We start from the raw sequence: 16,990 nt of genomic DNA on the forward strand, positions 1-16,990 counted from the left end.
CTCGTCATAAGCTTCCATCGACGATGACTAAGGTAAATAAAGGTACGTACCGCCGTCTCCGAAGCGGGACATCCGGAATCCCCCCACTACCTATGCCCGCGGACCCCGCCTCCCAATTCAGATACCCGGATATCTATCGTTGGGTATGTAGGAACCTTGGCTTCCCGCGGCCGCCCGGACATCCCCTCCAAACCCCCCTTGGTTCCCCCTACAAGCTCCCGAACTCGAGCTCGAGGTTCGTATCGAGCTGCATACGTCAGGTTGCTCAGTCTTTATTCTAAACTCGTCCACTTCACGACGACTGTGCTCATTCATCTTCCATTCCCTAGTCCCGCAACCGTCCACCACCGATACTTATTCCTCCTCTTTCCCCCTCCTCCCCACCCTTGAATCCTGCCTAAGCAGTGGACAGAAAGCGTCGAAAGCACACAACCATACCAAATAAAAATAAAATAATAAAGGAAGAAAAAAGAATTTACCAATAAAAACCATGTCCTCCCAGCCGCCATCCTCCCCGCTCCGCGCTCTCCAGGCGTCAACCGTCTTCGTCAACACGGCGCTCGCCGGCCTGAACCTGGGCCTCTCCGTCCTGGTCGTGCCCCGCCTGCTCGAGTCGCCGACGCCGCTGATGCTGCGCCAGTGGTCCGGCATGTTCCGGCGGGCGAGCCGCCTCCTCCCGCTGCCGACGATCCTGTGCGCGCTGAGCTACTGGTACGTCGCCTACGCCACCGCCGCCGCCGCCGCCCGCGGGCGGATCTCGGCGGGGGGCGACAGGTCGAGGCTGCTAGCCGTCGCCGGCGCGCTGTGCTTCTCCGTCCTGCCGTGGACCAAGGTGTTTTTGGTCGAGATCAACAGGAAGCTGTTCGCCAAGGTCAAGGAGACGGAGGGCATGGGCCTCGTGGCCGTCGGGCTGACGCAGGAGGAGGAGGAGGGGGCCAAGTATCTGGTCGACCAGTGGGGTCTGTATAACCTCGGGAGGAGCGTTGCCACGGGTCTCGGCGGTGCCGTTGGGCTGTACGCGACCGTCTTTTGATCTTGGCTCTTTTGGATCGTTTATCTATTTGGTCTGTCTGTATGTCTGTGTGTGTCTGTCTGTCTGTATGTTTGTCTGGTGGCCTGGCTATTGAACGCCTGGAGGGAATGAGCCCGGGTACAAACATCACGCACGGGATCTTCTGCTGCGAAACCGTTGAACTCATGGGTATCATCATTACAACTTTGCTCTACTAGTGGTACATCGATTACATCGTATTAAAACTTTTTTTTTTCGTCCTTCACCCGTATTCACACAATTCTTTTTTTCCCTCCAAACTCATATCGTACTCTCGACCCGACCGACCCCTTTTCAAATCATGAACGAGCTCGTAGGGTACCGCTCGTAACATCAGCGTCGATGGCCTTGAGGGGCCAGGAGCGGTTGAGGAGCTTGTGGCCGACCAGGAGCACGACGAAGAGCATGACGCTGACGTAGGCGGTGAAGAAGTCGCTGGTGCTCCACTCGATGAAGACGGCAAAGCCGTTGGTCAGGATGATGAGGATGTTGAAGAAGAGGCCGTACCACGAAAGGTAGGGCTGCAGGGGCGCGGTGTAGGGCAGGGTGCTGCGGGGGATGTTCTGAGCGCGGAGGGCGGCCATGAAGCGCAGGTGGCAGATGTTGATGCACGACCAGCTGATGAAGCCGGCGACGGCGGTGACGTTGAGCAGCCAGTCAAAGACGACGCCGCCGTTCTCGGACAGGTTCATGTAGGCGAGCAGGCCGACGGCCGAGGTGGTGGCGACGGCCATGTAGGGGGTGCCGAACTTGTTGGTCCAGGTCATGAACTGCGGGGCGCAGCGCTCGTTGGCGAGCGAGACGAGGATGCGGGAGCCCGAGTAGACGTTGGAGTTGGCGGCCGAGAGGACGGCCGTCAGCAGCACGGCGTTGATGATGTCCGGCAGCACGCGGACGCCGGCGAGGTTGGCGGCGATGACGAGGGGCGAGGCCGAGGCGTCCTGGGAGTCGAGCAGCAGCGACGGGTCGTTGGAGGGCACGAGCAGGCCAACGAAAAAGATGGTGGCGACGAAGAGGGAGAAGATGCCCCAGAAGGTCCAGCGGACGGCGCTCGGCACGCTCTTCTCGGGGTCCTTGGTCTCGCCGGCGCCGATGCCGACGAGCTCGGCGCCCTGGAAGCTGAAGCCGGCGGTGATGAGGACGGACCAGAAGCCGATGAACTTGCCGACGGAGCCCTCGACGATGGAGGCGTTGAAGGGGCCCGGGTCGACCCAGTACTTGAAGCCGAGGTAGCCCTGCTGGCCGACGCCGGCGTTGACGCAGATGGCGAAGATGATGAAGCCGACGATGGTGACGACCTTGATGCTGGCGAACCACATCTCGACCTCGCCGAACATGCGGATGGGCATGAAGTTGAGGGCGGTGAAGACGACCCAGAAGACGGTGATGAAGATGGCGATGCTGAGGGAGTCGTTCCAGTACTGGATGATGACGCCGGCGGCCGTCAGCTCGAGGGCGAAGGTGATGCTCCAGCTGAACCAGTACATCCAGCCCATGGCGAAGCCGAGGGTCGGGTCGATGAAGCGCGAGGCGTACGAGGTGAAGGCGCCGGGGACGGGGATGTAGGTGGCCATCTCGCAGAGGGCCGTCATGACGGAGTAGACGATGGAGCCGATGAAGATGAAGGCGATGAGGGTGCCGACGGGGCCCGAGGTCGCGATGGCCTTGCCGCTGCCGAGGAAGAGGCCGGTGCCGATGGTGCCGCCTGTTTATAACCCAAGTCAGTGAGGCTGGTCCCTCTCTCTCTCCCTCCCTCTTTCACGCGCACGGTAGGACGGAGGGTTTGGTTGTGACGGAGTTTTGTGACATACCGATGGCGATGAACTGCAAGTGACGGCTGTGGAGGGTGCGGTGAAGGCCGCCGGTCTCGCCGGTCTCGAGGTCCGTCTTGGAGCCATTGGTGGGCGTGACCTCGCCCTCGCTCGCCTGAGGCGTCTTCTCTTTGGAGCCGAACATGGCGATGTTGTCTTTTTGGGGAGGAAGGTAGACTTGGAGGGGGAGGAGGGGTTGGAGGGTATCCCGGCCGGGTCTTGTTTGGGTTCGGGGGAACGGTTTCGGTTCTTCTCTCTTACACGGAGCCGAGTGACAAAACGGGTTGACTTGTTTATGACACACAGACTGACTCCAAGGGGAGGAGGAGGGGGGAAACACACGAACAGACGAACGCTTTTTTTCTTTCTCCAGAAACCACCGGGACGAGCAGATTGGGAGAAAACCTGGGGGAGAGGACAGGATAAGACGGGACAGGACAGCAGAGGTTCCGCTAGACAGGACGAGAAAAAGCTCGTGGCATGATTAAATACAATGCCAGGCCAGGCCCCCTTCTCTTACTCAACGGGTTCCACTCCGCGCGTCGACTCATCGCGTACCGGCAACGGATGGGGTTTCTCGGTGGCCACCGGGTTGGATTGGGTTGGGGGGGGGGGGAGGTAGAAAAATCTCGAGCGGTGCGTCGGTGGACACGACCCCAAGAGAGAGAGAGAGAGAGAGTGTGTGTGTGTGTGAGACGTGAACGCGCTCCCTCCAGACCCTCTTCCCTCCTCTGGCCGCCCCTCTCTTGGCCTCTTCCGTTGCTTGGCTTCTGGCTCGTTGCGGGTTTGACCGGCCGGCGGACGCGATGGTCTCACGGTCCATCGGTGCCTCCCCCCTAGTCGTCTATGACTCCATTTGGTGGTGGTGGTGCGACTCGGGAGTCGCCCGGGGCACGGGTAACGACGGCGTTTGTTCAGGGATGTCGCCTCTATGGACCATACAGATACAGATACAAAGTAGACCATGGGCCGTGTGTGTATCCATGTACGCATGTACGTATGTATCTATGTCTGTAGGTATGTATGGTGAGCATCGCAGGGATTCCTTCTTTTTGTTTTCTTCTTTTCCTTTGCCCACGCAGTTCGTCCGATGAACCGCACCGGCATGTCGACAACCTGACCAACCAACTGGTGAGAGTGTGTGGTGGTATTAGTGTGTGTGTGTGTGTGTGTGTGTGTGTGTGTACGGATAGAGACTGATCGGCGAGGAAGAGAGCCGCCTCCTTGTCGCCTCTGCCGCGCCGTCGCGCCACCCGGCCTCCTACCGAGCTTGGCCCGAGTCCTTCTTTTTTCGATTTTCCTTCCATGCTTATGAAGAAATATCTCCGGTTTTCTTCTTCCTTTTCCTCGCATCAGACCAATCACGGGCGTTCCAACCTTTTTGAAAAGCATGGCTTGAGCATGGCGCACACACACACACACACACACCACGCAGGATCTTCCCGGCCGGCCGCTGAACCGGGTAGAAAGTTTTTTTTCTCTCCTTTCCACGTTTTTGCCCTCTTTCTTTTCGATGATCTTAACGCTTGGTGAGCTTATCGTCCGAGCGCCAAGTCGGCTCCGACGCTCTTCCAACTCGGACAAGTCCTCAATGAACCGATGGAAACCCTCTCTCTCTCCCCTCCCCCCCGGCCGGTAGAGTAGATGATACGTTGCAGCGGCCCAGGCTCTTTTCTTCGTCTTCTTCTGCTGAATGACACCCCCCGTCGCCATCGAAGAAAGATGCGTCTGTCTGTCTGTCATTGTCAGCCCTACGACGCCCAAGCATGCCTTGGAATGACACACACACACACACACACACACACACACACATAAACACACACCACACAGTGACCGATCACCAATATCCGCCCATCTCCATCCGGACCGCGCTAAACCGAGCGATGACCTGAAAAATTCCCTTGCCCTTGATCACAGGCTGGTTGGCCCTCTTCTGACTAGGCGTTCCCGCCCCCTTTCCCAGTCTGGTGATGGGACGCGGAGTCTAGCGAGATGTTTTGCCCCCAAGATTCCGCCCCCCCTCACCCTTCTCCAACACCCTCCAACCCTCCAACCCATCGTCCCTGGTTTTCCATTACGTCTTTTTGTGGAAACATTTGCAGAATTTTTCCTTCGACCCTCGATGGGCCCCTCGAGACTTGACCGTCTGGACTGCCCAGAGAATGCATGTTCGATGCTGATTTCCCGTGTGTCAATTCCGTGAGCAATTCTTTCCCTCATCGGATAGGCTACTTTGTCGGCGTAACTGTAATCTGGGAGATTTGCCTTGTCCCCATTGGCGTCTCTTTCTTCTTTTGTCCCTTGGTTTTCAAGCTTCGCGATGCTTGGCTGGGGTGGGTGAAGTGGGCATGTCTTCGCTCCATCGTGATTGGGCTCCCGACTCTCGACACACACGACCAAGACGGGTCAAACCCCATACAACGGCCGGGATACTGGTGCCGGCGTCCCGCCTGAGGATCTCCGGGATGACGCCGTCGTCGGTGCCGGTTCCGGTCGGCGCACGAGTCTCTTTTTTTCTTCTTGTTCCTTTTTATTTCCAGTTTGCCGGCGCTGCCCCTCCCCAACCACCGATCGTGACCTCCAACGCGGTCATCTAAAATACAGTTGACCTACCACCATGACCACAATCTAGCTATGGCTAGTATTCTGTTTACTCATGGTCGTGCATCCAATGATGAACCACTGTTCCTCCTGTTTCTGGCCCCCATAACGGGGCTCAGTTGCAGCGCAGAAGCTGCATGCCCACCAAGACAAATCCTCCCTCTGAGGCGCATGTGGTGATTTTGAATGCAATTGAAATGAAGTAAAAGGATCCCCACGTGGTTCGAAAGTCCTCTGCCTCTGTAAGTTGCCATACCTTTGGAGATGATTCAGTTCGCGGGTGAGAAAGCGTGAGTCATATCGCCGCTGCGAGCAGCATCCACCACCGTCGCCCGGCAGGTAATGAGTCTGTTTGGATTGATCTGCAACATACCTGGCGAAGCTGGAATTACATGGCTCTCATGCTGCGTTTATCTTCTGGATGATGTTCAACCTAGTCGGCCTCTCGCTCACTTTTCACACACTGAGATGATCAAGTGGAAGGCTCTTCTACCAGAGGGATTCCTACTAGGGCAAAGAGTCTCTTGACGACCTGCCATACTGCAGACGAGGTAAACCCAGACTCTGAGAGCTGCCATAATCAGAGTCACTATTACCTCTTGGTGGGGGGACAGAAATGCCGTGCGCCCGATGTTTGGTTGCACGGCGCTTAAGAACAGTCAGCGGTATCGTGTTAGGCTCAGCTCAAAACCAATTGACCTCGATTGATGCGTCTGCCCCAGATACCCAAATCACAAGTGCACCAAAGCGTGAGGGGGGCATCGTGGCGCCGGCTTCCCCCATCGGCTCCCGGACCCGGAGAGCCCCGCTCCGCCGGTGCCATAGACCCGCGCGGCGCCGGACTCTTCTTTCCAGACCCGGCATCGATAATTCCAATGCCCCGAACTAAATATTGCCATATTGTGGGATGGGCACGGAGTTCATGGCGGAGTAGAGGGGGTGCGGGCTGGTCAGCGAGGCCGAATGGGAGGGGATCGCGTAAAGGAACGTCAGGGGACTTCTGAGGTCAAAGTTTGAGGCGAAGCCGTGAGGAGCAGAAGAGAAGAGAGGCTTTGGGTCGTTGATGATGTGTACCGGGTCCTAGCTGAGAGATTGGAGTGCTGCTACTGGTGATTCCTTGTTAATAGCTGAAACACCAATTATTGTTTGCAGTACTGTGACCATGCCAAATGAAAGCTTTCGACTTTTCCAAAGTCTTTTGAAAACCGAGCATAGGTTCCTAGAAACCATCATATTGCCGGACTGGTTGCGTTGTTGGCGCAGATCGGCACCGGGTTGGGTTGCCGAGCTGCTCTCCGCACATCGGCCAAAATATCCATGTTCGCCGACGGGCTCACAGCATTCTTACGGTGTCTCTCAAACAACTTCAACCTCTCTCAAGTGGCCCTTTGTTTCTTCAGACTACAATATCGGCATCGACACCATGGCGCTCTCTCTCCCTAAAATAGGCATCCTCTCCATCGGCGACATGGGCATGGGCATCGCCAAGCTGCTCGTCTCCAAGGGCTTCTCGGTCGCCACGAACGGTCAAGGGAGAAGGTCTGGCTGACGACCCTCTCACTACGGCATACTCGCGCGCGAACCAAAGAAACTGACCGTGTCAAAGCCAAGCAACCCTCACAAGAGCGCGCGATGCCGACGTCGAGGTCCTCAACTCGGACGTCCACCTGGTTGAATCGCGTCCCTTCATCCTCTCCGTCGCGCCGCCCCGGGACGCCCTCGGCATCGCGCAGCGCATCATTGACGCGACCAGGGCCGCCAGCCTCGACAAGCCGCTGTACTTCACCGACCTCAACGCCGTGTCCCCGGCCACGTGCAAGCGGATGGCCGGCATGTTCGACGACGCCGGCAGCCCGGTGCGCTTCGTGGACGGGTGCATCATTGGCGGTCCGCCGAAGCTGAAGACCGGCCCCGGCGCCAGCGCCGGGGCCGGTGGGGCACCGGGATCGTGGTACGTCCCCAGCATGCCGGCCTCCGGGCGGTATCCCCTTGCCGAGGCGTGCGCCGAGCTCGCCGAGACGCTGAACATGCGGCACATCTCCCCCGAGGTCGGCGCCGCCAGCGGTCTTAAGATGTGCTTCGCGACGGCGACCAAGGGCTTCATGGGCCTCGGCATCCAGGCCTTCACCACGGCCTCGGCGCTCGGCGTCGTCGGCGAGCTGAGACGGGAGATGCGCGAGGCCGCGCCGGGCCTGCTGGACTTCGCTGAGGCGTCCATCCCCCTGGTGCCGCCCAAGTCGTACCGCTGGGTGCGGGAGATGGAGGAGATCTCGGTCACGCACCGCGACGAGGGCGGGTTCGAGACCGGCGCCGACGTCTTCCGCGCCATGGCCGAGCTGTACCGCATCATGGCCGAGGACCCGGTGTTGGGCGCGGAGAAGGTCGGGGACAGGAGGGCGGGCAAGACGGTGGACGACCTTGCTGCGGCGTTGGTGGAGGGGCTGGCCGGCCGGAAGAAGAAGAGTCCTCCCGCTGCTTGAAGTTACGGCTGGAGTTGTCATCGAGAATCGAGGCTGGGAGTTGACTTTAGAGGCTAATAAGCAATACTAATAAACCCATAACTCCCACCATTTACCAGGTTCTAGTCATCATGTGGCTTAAGAAGATTGCAATACTGAATGAAGATGCGGTAAGAGAGGTTTCAGAGAGCGGCGCAAGAGTCAAAGAAAAAAAGAGGGAGACTTGCAATGCTAAGCAGAGTCAAAGGACGGAACGTTGTCTATTCACAGCCTTCTAATCCTTCTCTGTGCTCCCCATAGAGGTCAGCTGCGAATGCATAACTCTGCCGTCCTTCACTACAACCAAGACAGACTCCTCTGGCTTATCCAACACTGAGATATTGTCTAGAGGATTACAATTCAGGACCAGCAGATCCGCCGTGAACCCTTCTTTGATCTGGCCCAGCTTTCCCTCCTGTCCTAGCATCCTTGCGGCGTTGATGGTCGCGCTCTGCAGAACTTGAGTTGGCGTCTGAACCTGGCTGCGGATTGAGAACTCCTTGCTCTGCGCGAAATGAGTCGGTCCCAGCAGATCCGTGCCGAAGCAGATGGTAACACCAACTTCGGTTGCCATCTTGAGCGTGGCCAGGCCCCTTTCCAGGACAGTAGTGACTTTGGCCTCCGATTCGGGATCGAGGAAATGCAGCTCCTTGGACACGAAATGGGTGACGAGCGTCGGCGTCAGGAATGTGCCCGTCTCGACCATTAGCTTCGCCGTCTCGAGATCAATCATGTTGCCGTGCTCAATGCCCCTGACGCCTTGGGCGATGGCCTGCCTGACTGCCTCTGTTGTGTAGCAGTGGCTGGTGACATAGGTCTTTGCATTCTTCGCAACCGTGACGATGGCCCTGATCTCATCGTCGGAGAACTGAAGCTGGTCGATGCGGTCTGTCGGGCTGGCGGCACCACCGCCGCCCATGATCTTGATGAAGTCGGCGCCCTGTCGCAGCTCGTCTCGTGCGACCCGATAGCATTCCGGCACGCCGTCCACGATACGACTGATGCCCGACACCGCACCGCCGCAGCAGGGAATCGTGTCGTGTCGCCCCCGCATGTCGCCGTGACCCCCGGTCTGAGAGAGGGCCTTGCCAGAGATGAAGAGACGCGGGCCAGGGTGAATCCCTTCCTCGATGGCCTCTTTCATCGCCAAGGTCGCGCCTCCGCAGTCCCTCACGGTCGTGAAGCCGCGGTGAAGCATGGACTTTAGGACGCTGGGCTGCCGCAGGAGGCTCTTGGTCTCGGTCATGTCGCGGTACGACGATAGACTAGCCGCCCCGGGGGTGACGGCAATGTGAACGTGGCAGTCGATCAAGCCGGGGCAGACGAACTTGCCCTGCAAGTCGATGTCATTATGCGGCTCGACCTCGAGCGTGTTGACCCGGGATGAGCCGTTGTCTTCGACGAACGCTATCTTCCCACCGGAAAGGCCAATGGTCGCATTCTTTCGAACAGTTCCCGTCACAGGATCAACGATTGCCGAGTTTCTCAGTAAATATATGTTCTGGACATCCAACTTCCATGGTGTGATGTATTTGGAAAGGTCCATGCCGGAGCCATCAGGTTTCGCTTGGACAGCAACCATATTTGTTTGTGGGGGGAAGTGAACTCTATCGAAGTGAATGAAGTATAAATCGTGAAAGTTGTATATAGTATTTAAAAGTCATGTATATATGGCGTCTACTTTTATATTTTGTCGTTTTGTAGATTGGTAGCCAGGGCATGGATGTTACCCGCAGAGAATTGACATGTGAAATAGCTGCTTGCATCATCAACGTTGGCATGAGTTATAAGACGGATGAATAACCAGTAGAAATTGCTTCTATATGTGCCATGTGGAGGGAGCCCAGCAAGCTGCTCATTGGTATATTCCGCATCCGGTATTGCTCTGTGGAGAAATCGGATGTTGTCTGCTTTTCAACGCATGCGGCTCACCTGGAGAGAGCTTGCCAAGGAACAACCCCAACAAAGTACGCAGCGAACAAGGCGACAAAATGAGAACAGCTTTCCCAAAACTAGTGTCGTGAATGTTGTAGAAAAACCACCATTATCATCACGTGGCTTTGTGAACGGGGCTGGAAACATGCCGGTGGACCGAATTGTGGTAAAAGTGACAGCTAAAATGCTAACTCATAAAGGTCGTCCCTTAAATTAATTGGTACAGTCGTCTATGTCTGCTTCTGCTTTTCGTTTTCAGTAGCGAGTGCTTGCGCATTCGCTGACGCCGACCCCTTGGGTGGACGACCGCCCAGTACGCGAGCCTGTTCATGCATGATATGATTAGACAATTGCCACATCCTGGTCAGTGTGGTTGAGATAAATCTTACCTCGGCGCTCTGAATCGCCGCAGCGTCCTCCCTTGTGATTTCTTGCGCAGGTTTTCGCGCCACATCCCCTGTCTTGGCGATGAAGTTCTGCTGCTTGTCGTGCATGCTCTGTGCCGTGGCCGCCGTGCCGCCCTTGATGGGGCCGAAGCCCGTGAGGTCGGTCTCGGCAGATGCGAGAGTCGAGGCTTGGGTCTGGGTGATGGGCTCGCCTTCGGCTGCCTGCTCACGGATCTCGTTCTTGTTGGGGAGCTGAGGGTCCATTTTGGCCGTGTTGATGATGTGTGATTTTGGGGGACTCGGCGTGATGGGCGATCGGGTTGGTGGTAGATACTGGCTTGCGGTCAAGTCGTTTTTAATTCGTGAACGGACCTCTTCCTTGCCAAACCCGGCCCTGAACAGTTCTTTTATGCTATGGTCGTTGCCGATGATATCATGCTGATGATGTGTAGACTTTTTGGGACTGCCACCTCCATTCTGACGTTGCGGTGGGTCAATACTGCTTCCTGAGATGGATCGATCTCGATTGTCACCTGGACCCATCTTCACTGGGTCCAAACGACATGCTGTTTGACGACGACTTTAGGTGTTGCGTCGTTTGTTCGGATCGACGATGCCATGTCATGGGAGAAAAACCACATGCAGTAGAAGTATGAAATCTTGAGACATAGAACAAACAACAGATTTAGTTCTAAAAATAATGCTATTGAACCCTGAACTCAATGAGCGTTGGAACTTAGGCAAGAAAACGCCCAATTATCCACTCGAGACGCACATAAGAAGTCCACGTAGTAAATCAGAACAGGCAAGCTATATCCCCTGCGGAAAGATATCTTGGAGACTTGAGGAGATCTGGAAGATGGTTCCCAAATACAGCATTAGCCAGAAATGGAGGCTTAAAAGAGCGAATCCTCCAGAATGGATGGATTTGCTCTGCTTCTGTTACTGTTTAAGAACTCTTCATGCGATCAGTCTGTTACAAACCAGACGGAAAGAGCCGCATCTTCCGCCAGATAGAATGTATCTCAACCATTTCGAGCTGGAGTCTTTTTGTGTTTTAGATACTTCACATTTCCATCAAATAGGCTTGATGTAATGAAAGTGGCTTGATGTAATGGAAGTGTTCGAAACTTAGCAATTTGAAACGGCATCAACTATAATATATATGTGTACTGAATGGAATTGGAGACAACCTTTTTTCCTTCTTTTTCTTGCCAAATTTTGTCCAAGCCTAGCCAGAGTGGTTGTTTCAATGTGAAGACGTACGAAAGAAAGAAAGACGAACGAAGTATGCTCTTGCATTGCTTGTGTGTTGTCCTTGCGGGAAGTTGACGGGTCCGTTTGGTCCTCGTTACTCGACTAGTCGTCGATGTTCTCGGGGTTCTCATCACGGCGCCAGGGACCTTTCTTCCCGCCCTTTCGGCCGCCCTTCCGGTCGTCGTTCCAATCGTCTCCCCAGCCTCCTCCGCACTTCTTCCCACCCTTACAACCTCCTTTGCCGCCGCCGCCGCCGCCGCCTCCCCAACCACCGCCTCCCCAACCGCCGCCTCCTCCGCCGCCGCCTCCTTTGCCGCCGTGTCCTCCGCCGTACCCGCCCTTGTTGAGCATATCGTCCCAAGCGCCGTTGTTCTGGTTGTCCCCGTCACCGCCGCCGTCGCGCTTGTTGAGATCGTCGTTACCGCCTTTGCCTCGGTAGTTTTCGTAGTCGTCGTCGTAGTTGCAGTCTTTTCTGCCTCCTTTCTTGTCGCGTCTGCATTTGTTATTTCGGTTTCGGCGCTTCTCCAGCTCATCGCGCGTGACGATGGGTTCATTGAAGTGCTGATGCTACTGTGTTAGCCCTGTCTTGTAGGAAGAGGGATTTTGAAGTAAAACTCGACATACCGATATGTTGTCTACATTGTTAGGCTATGTGGAGTAATAATCAGCAATCGGGCCAATAGCGAGTTTATCAACGTGCATAGATTAGGGGACAAAGGTCATGAAGGCCTAGAATTCACTTACAATTGGCTCGGGAGCACGCTTTCTCTCAGTTAGTTCATGTTTCATCCCAAGGAAAAGATGTAAGGAGGGCTCCCACCTTGACAATGTCCACTGCATCAGCACCAAGATCAACCGGCGTCGCCACAGGAGCAGCAACAGCGACAATGGCGCAAAAAGCAATGCCAACCGTGGCAGACTGACGAATAGATGGAACATGCATGCTGGCGAGCTGCAGCAAGGATGTAGATGGCAGGTGAAAAGGATGAGGCGCTGGTTTCAAAGCTAGAGCTGGAGCAATAGTGAAAATCGATCCAAGATACTGTGCTTGTGCCGAACAGAGAAAACCACGGAGAATTCAGGAAGAGGTCTGGGTATTTATAGATGATTCTACCGTACTGACTGACACCCAGAGGGAGTGTCCTGGTTGTTGTTCACTAACCCAGGATGATGGAGGCTCTGGACAACGCCTGGATTTCCGACCCTTCGAATGCTGACCCAAAAGCTTTCGCTGCTTTGAGAGGAAGGCGGCTGCCAACTCTGCTCCCCGAATACGGCACCTAGTGTTGGGACGACGAGCCTCGCAGGGATGTGACTTACAAAGCTTACACCACGCAAGCCAAAGGAAAATAATATCCGAATTACGAGAACGTCAAAAACTACATGACGGAGCAGAAAGCACAGCCGCCCAAAGTTTCCGTCGTCCGATCCCCCACCAAAGCAAATCCATGTCGAAACTCACCCCCACGTTATCAGGAGGCACACTGCGATCTCTGTATGAGACACCCGTGATTTCACATTTCATTTGGACGAACAATGGTAGGAGAGCCACTGGATTTACGACAATGCTTTTGGCGTTATTGTTGACAGCGCTTGATGAAGCAGATGCTGTTTGAGAGGTCGGCTATGAGTCTCGTTATTGCTTGATGGGGAACCTCAGCAAGTGTTCCATCCAAGAGACATCCAAGAGACATCCATGATCTAAGACGGAGTCAGCACAAGCTGCTCCGCCTGTATGAACTTTCGTGATGAGTGTCAAAAGATCCAAGAACTAGCAAAACTTTTGGGCTGAGAGCCTTGCCACGCAGACCGCATGGTCCTTGGGGTCCACGGAAGCTTGTTCTCTCATGCCGATTACGATCTGGGAGTGCAAATGGCCAGTAGGGAGGACGAGAGGATCGATATGCTTCGACTAGAGTATCTAATTTCCATCGTCAGCGTTGAATTTTCACCCATGCCGTCCGTGAACCGACATCAAGTCAGGCAAAAAAAGGGGATAGACCATGTAGCATGGTACAACTCCGACCCGAACAGATAGTGGCCGCTCGAAACGCCACCCGGGATAACCTTTTCGTTTGGTCTTATGTGAATTCGCATCAACATGCATTGCCCTCATGCATTAGTAACGGATTGAAAGCCGCACCACACGGATGATACTGCTGGTATAAACGAAGCGGGAGGATTAGCGGAGTGTGTAAGATTTCGCGCCGCCTGTTTTAGAAACGCAAACCTCAGCCAACCTGGCCGCGTCAAGTCGTGTTGCTAAAAACAAAGTTAACACGGACCCTCCGATCCGGGGCTGCGCGACTTTGACCAAGCCTATCATACAATGTGATGACAGAGCGGAGAGCTTTGAGTTTGCTTGGCAGAAGTCGATCTCATGATCAGCAGCACCCGAAAGCCTATTCACGCATGCCGGCCGGCAACCCTCCGGGAGACTTGGTCTTGAGTCTTGACGTCGTATTACTCCATCCAAGGACGCCGCGCCAGCTTGGAAGTAGGTGCGCGACAACAAACGAGAGCGAGATGGCACACAATGGCAGAGAAATGGAATCGTCATGATCCGTCGTCTGAATGCGAGTGGATGCTTCCAGGCCGAGCACATGTCAACGGATCACCCGGGGGACGTTCCCCGCAAGAGCCATCCAACCTCGATGGCTTCTGCCTCTCGCTTACACACAAATTCTCCACGAAACCACTCAGCCCCAGAGTTGGCGAGTGTTCCAACATGGGCTGTGATTGTAACATTCAGCTTGGATTTGAGGGCGGCGATAGACTCTATTTTTCGGGCTCAAGACTTCAATGTCATGCAGAACACCATCATCACTTTCTGTCAGTGACCATTCGGTCGATAGCAAGTCTTGTCTTGCTAATCGCATGGCCTGAATCTTGAACCTAAGCCCCTCTGTTGCAGGACCAAAGCTCCTCGTGGGCCGCATACCAAAGAGATGGTCAAGCATACACCCGTGGCTGGGTCCCCAATCTGGAGCATCGCGCTACGGGTATGATCCTTGATGGCAGACAGTACAAAGTTCACCCGATGATGTTGTCGATTACACGTCTCTCAGCCATCGGCAAGAAAAAACTCCACGAGTTAGCTGCCAAGTACGAGAAAGTACGTAATGGTAACCTTGCGGGTGTGCATCGATATTGATGTTCTTTCCGCTTGTTTTTTCCTTGGGGGGTGGGTTTATTTTTTATTTTTTATTTTTTTAATCCATTTGCCAGCGAATGGTTCGAACACAGGAACGGACGACTTGCGCTGGATATCTCGATGGCAAAGCGGCGAGACCTATACTCCTATTCATTGTGTTTCATGATGGCCTCACGCACATATGGCTATTCACCAAAGCTCATGCATCAGGTGGCACTGCAATAACATTTCTTCCATTCCTACTGCAGGTAAGTCTGCTTTGCGCCAAACAACAGCGGCTCTGTGCGCCGTATTGATAAAGAGAGATAATACTCCAGCTTGCTTTACTTTACTAGATAGAATTAAGCCACCTTCAGCCCATGATCTCTATAACTATATACATCCCCTCGCAACATTACTAGATGCCGCTGCAGTGCTTCAACTCGTCCCACCCAAGCAGCCCTGGCATGCCCGTCGCAATGGAGATGTGCTGCTCAGTCTTTGTCATCCGTGAAATCACATGGCTTCGCGTCGGCCATTCTCCGGACCCTCAATTGCAAAGGGGGGAGTCTGACGCAAAAGCGGAACCGCCCTCGCAGGCAGCAATCGCGGCCCTGTCTCGTGACAGGAAATCAGTACCCGCTTGCTCGGCGATCTTCAGGCACGGCGATAGGCGGTGCTCGTTGTCAGGCTGTTGTTGGTTATGATGATCCTTGCATCATAATCGGAGCGACAGGGGCTAAAAAAGTGTTGGCAATGAATGGCCAGGAATGTTACATCAAGTAAGACCAAGGCTTCTTTCAACATTCGGATATCCACAAGAGGCAGCAGTCGAACCCTACCGACGAAGCATGGAAACGAGAAAGGATACTTCCAATTTCCTGATGGGGAAACACGCCGAGTCTCTTGTCAGCTTGCCAAGAAGAGACGATCGCACTACTGTGGCTGGACAATTCAGCACTAATTGACAGGGCTGAGTTTATCCATGGTTGATTGGTTAGTTGCCCCAGTTGACATTGATGTCCGCCTGATAGTCGTCCAGGGGGAGTCTTCTTCACGTCATCCGGGCTCCCCGCTCAGCGCCGTACAGCCACGATTAGCAGCACCGCATGTCCCTCTCCATGAGAGGTTTCTGCTTCGCCGGACAAAATTATAAATGACCTCTGGCAATCCTCGTTCTCTTCACTTTGAACTTGGTATAACAACTTACTATCCTAAACCACAGACTCGCTGCCAAACCTCACCACAAACAGGGCCATCTCAATTAAAACTGCCAACATCATCGCATGTTCATCATGGACTACGAGAAGAGCAAGTCGTTTGGAGCCTCGAGCTACCCTCCCTCTTACATGAGCGACCACCAAGAGGCGCCGGCATACCAAAACCCCAGATTCAACTACGCGGCGACGGACTCTAGTACGCTGGTCCCCGCAACCGCTAGGTTTCCCCCGACGTTCAGCTGCTACGGGCAGTGGAAATGGAAGCAACTGTACACCCTCGGCCCGTCCTCGGACGAGAAGTTGTTCGCCGTCTCCTTCGACACCAAGCTCTTCTCCAAGAAGCAATCGCTCTTTCTCCACGGCGGCTCGAGCGACAAAGCGCCTATCATCGCCACGACGAGCAGGAAGGCTCACGGGTGGCATGACCGGGCCACCATCACCCTCCACAGAGACAACGGAGACGACCAGGAGATTCAGTTCGAAAGGCCGGAGAACACGAGCTGGACGAAGAGCGAAGTGCGCGCCTTCCGCATCGAGGTGCGCAAGGGGGTCGTGGAGGAGTTCCAGTGGAGGACGTCGCACGGGGACGAGATCAAGGAGCTCGCCGGCCACTCGTACGGATGGAAGCTGGTGCACATGGGTCGACCGCAGCACGGAGGCGGCGGCGGTGGGAAGCAGTCCTTCGGCTACACGAGCGACGGCCACGAGGTCGTCGCCGTGCTGGCCCACAACATGTCGTGGAGCATGACCAAAGGGTACAACTTTGGCTTTCTGGGCACCGGTTTGACGGGCATTTGGGGCGCCGAGTGGGAGACGGCGGCCGTCATTTCCGGCTTTTGGCTGTGGCATCTTGCACTCACCAAGGCCGGCGCCAACTCTTCTTCTGCTGCGGCCGGCGCATCGGCTGCGGCTGCTGCTTGCTAAGGTGGAAGAGACATCTTGGATCGTGTTTATGTCTCGCAAACAAATTATACCCTATGCTTTTTCAATTCAGAAGTCTTTTCCGTCAATCACTAGCCTGATGACAATGTGCACTATGTAATCAATTCCTCTTTGGGTATTGCATACGAGTACCGGTAACAAGAGAGTTGCTTCATC

The 16,990-nt window shown here is 55.0% G+C and overlaps 7 protein-coding genes across 7 annotated transcripts; 3 read left to right on the forward strand and 4 right to left on the reverse strand.

Moving 5' to 3' along the window:
- The first annotated feature begins 173 nt into the window (after nt 1-173).
- CDEST_00110 (Putative anthrone oxygenase) lies at nt 174-1,133 on the forward strand. Its single transcript, XM_062916269.1, has one exon. It carries the CDS (start codon nt 491-493, stop codon nt 1,031-1,033), a length of 543 nt encoding a protein of 180 aa, XP_062772320.1. The 5' UTR covers nt 174-490; the 3' UTR covers nt 1,034-1,133.
- A 1-nt stretch (nt 1,134) lies between these two features.
- CDEST_00111 (Putative amino acid permease/ SLC12A domain-containing protein) lies at nt 1,135-3,384 on the reverse strand. Its single transcript, XM_062916270.1, has 2 exons — nt 2,863-3,384; nt 1,135-2,756 (listed from the first exon to the last, which is right to left on the reverse strand). Exons 1-2 carry the CDS (start codon nt 3,005-3,007, stop codon nt 1,351-1,353), a joined length of 1,551 nt encoding a protein of 516 aa, XP_062772321.1. The 5' UTR covers nt 3,008-3,384; the 3' UTR covers nt 1,135-1,350.
- Nucleotides 3,385-6,886: 3,502 nt separating this feature from the next.
- Nucleotides 6,887-7,943, forward strand: CDEST_00112 (Putative 6-phosphogluconate dehydrogenase, NADP-binding, 6-phosphogluconate dehydrogenase, domain 2; the record flags this gene model as incomplete). Its single annotated transcript, XM_062916271.1, has 2 exons — nt 6,887-7,002; nt 7,070-7,943. The coding sequence occupies 2 exons, from the start codon at nt 6,887-6,889 to the stop codon at nt 7,941-7,943; spliced, it is 990 nt and encodes a 329-aa protein (XP_062772322.1).
- Nucleotides 7,944-8,196: 253 nt separating this feature from the next.
- Nucleotides 8,197-9,543, reverse strand: CDEST_00113 (Putative metal-dependent hydrolase, composite domain superfamily; the record flags this gene model as incomplete). The annotated part of the gene is made up of 1 exon (XM_062916272.1): nt 8,197-9,543. The coding sequence occupies one exon, from the start codon at nt 9,541-9,543 to the stop codon at nt 8,197-8,199; it is 1,347 nt and encodes a 448-aa protein (XP_062772323.1).
- A 583-nt stretch (nt 9,544-10,126) lies between these two features.
- On the reverse strand, nt 10,127-10,546 carry CDEST_00114 (Putative Late embryogenesis abundant protein, SMP subgroup; the record flags this gene model as incomplete). Its single annotated transcript, XM_062916273.1, has 1 exon — nt 10,127-10,546. One exon carries the CDS (start codon nt 10,544-10,546, stop codon nt 10,127-10,129), a length of 420 nt encoding a protein of 139 aa, XP_062772324.1.
- Nucleotides 10,547-11,381: 835 nt separating this feature from the next.
- CDEST_00115 (uncharacterized protein) lies at nt 11,382-12,584 on the reverse strand. The gene is made up of 4 exons (XM_062916274.1): nt 12,360-12,584; nt 12,284-12,301; nt 12,164-12,187; nt 11,382-12,100 (listed from the first exon to the last, which is right to left on the reverse strand). The coding sequence occupies exons 1-4, from the start codon at nt 12,480-12,482 to the stop codon at nt 11,642-11,644; spliced, it is 624 nt and encodes a 207-aa protein (XP_062772325.1). The 5' UTR covers nt 12,483-12,584; the 3' UTR covers nt 11,382-11,641.
- Nucleotides 12,585-15,762: 3,178 nt separating this feature from the next.
- Nucleotides 15,763-16,893, forward strand: CDEST_00116 (uncharacterized protein). The gene has a single exon (XM_062916275.1). It carries the CDS (start codon nt 15,959-15,961, stop codon nt 16,814-16,816), a length of 858 nt encoding a protein of 285 aa, XP_062772326.1. The 5' UTR covers nt 15,763-15,958; the 3' UTR covers nt 16,817-16,893.
- Nucleotides 16,894-16,990: the final 97 nt, after the last annotated feature.

The sequence above is a fragment of the Colletotrichum destructivum genome, chromosome 1 (assembly GCF_034447905.1).
Source record: "Colletotrichum destructivum chromosome 1, complete sequence".
Taxonomy (NCBI): domain Eukaryota; kingdom Fungi; phylum Ascomycota; class Sordariomycetes; order Glomerellales; family Glomerellaceae; genus Colletotrichum; species Colletotrichum destructivum.

What these genes read in the sequence shown, in the direction of transcription:
- CDEST_00110 (XM_062916269.1), top strand. Translation starts at nt 491, where the DNA reads ATGTCCTCCCAGCCGCCATCCTCCCCGCTCCGCGCTCTCCAGGCGTCA.
- CDEST_00111 (XM_062916270.1), bottom strand. Translation starts at nt 3,007, where the DNA reads ATGTTCGGCTCCAAAGAGAAGACGCCTCAGGCGAGCGAGGGCGAGGTC. An exon ending in CTTGCAGTTCATCGCCATCG is followed by an intron (nt 2,757 to 2,862) that starts GTATGTCACAAA and finishes GGTTATAAACAG; the next exon opens with GCGGCACCATCGGCACCGGC.
- CDEST_00115 (XM_062916274.1), bottom strand. Translation starts at nt 12,482, where the DNA reads ATGCATGTTCCATCTATTCGTCAGTCTGCCACGGTTGGCATTGCTTTT. An exon ending in ACAATGTAGACAACATATCG is followed by an intron (nt 12,101 to 12,163) that starts GTATGTCGAGTT and finishes CAGTAGCATCAG; the next exon opens with CACTTCAATGAACCCATCGT.
- CDEST_00116 (XM_062916275.1), top strand. Translation starts at nt 15,959, where the DNA reads ATGTTCATCATGGACTACGAGAAGAGCAAGTCGTTTGGAGCCTCGAGC.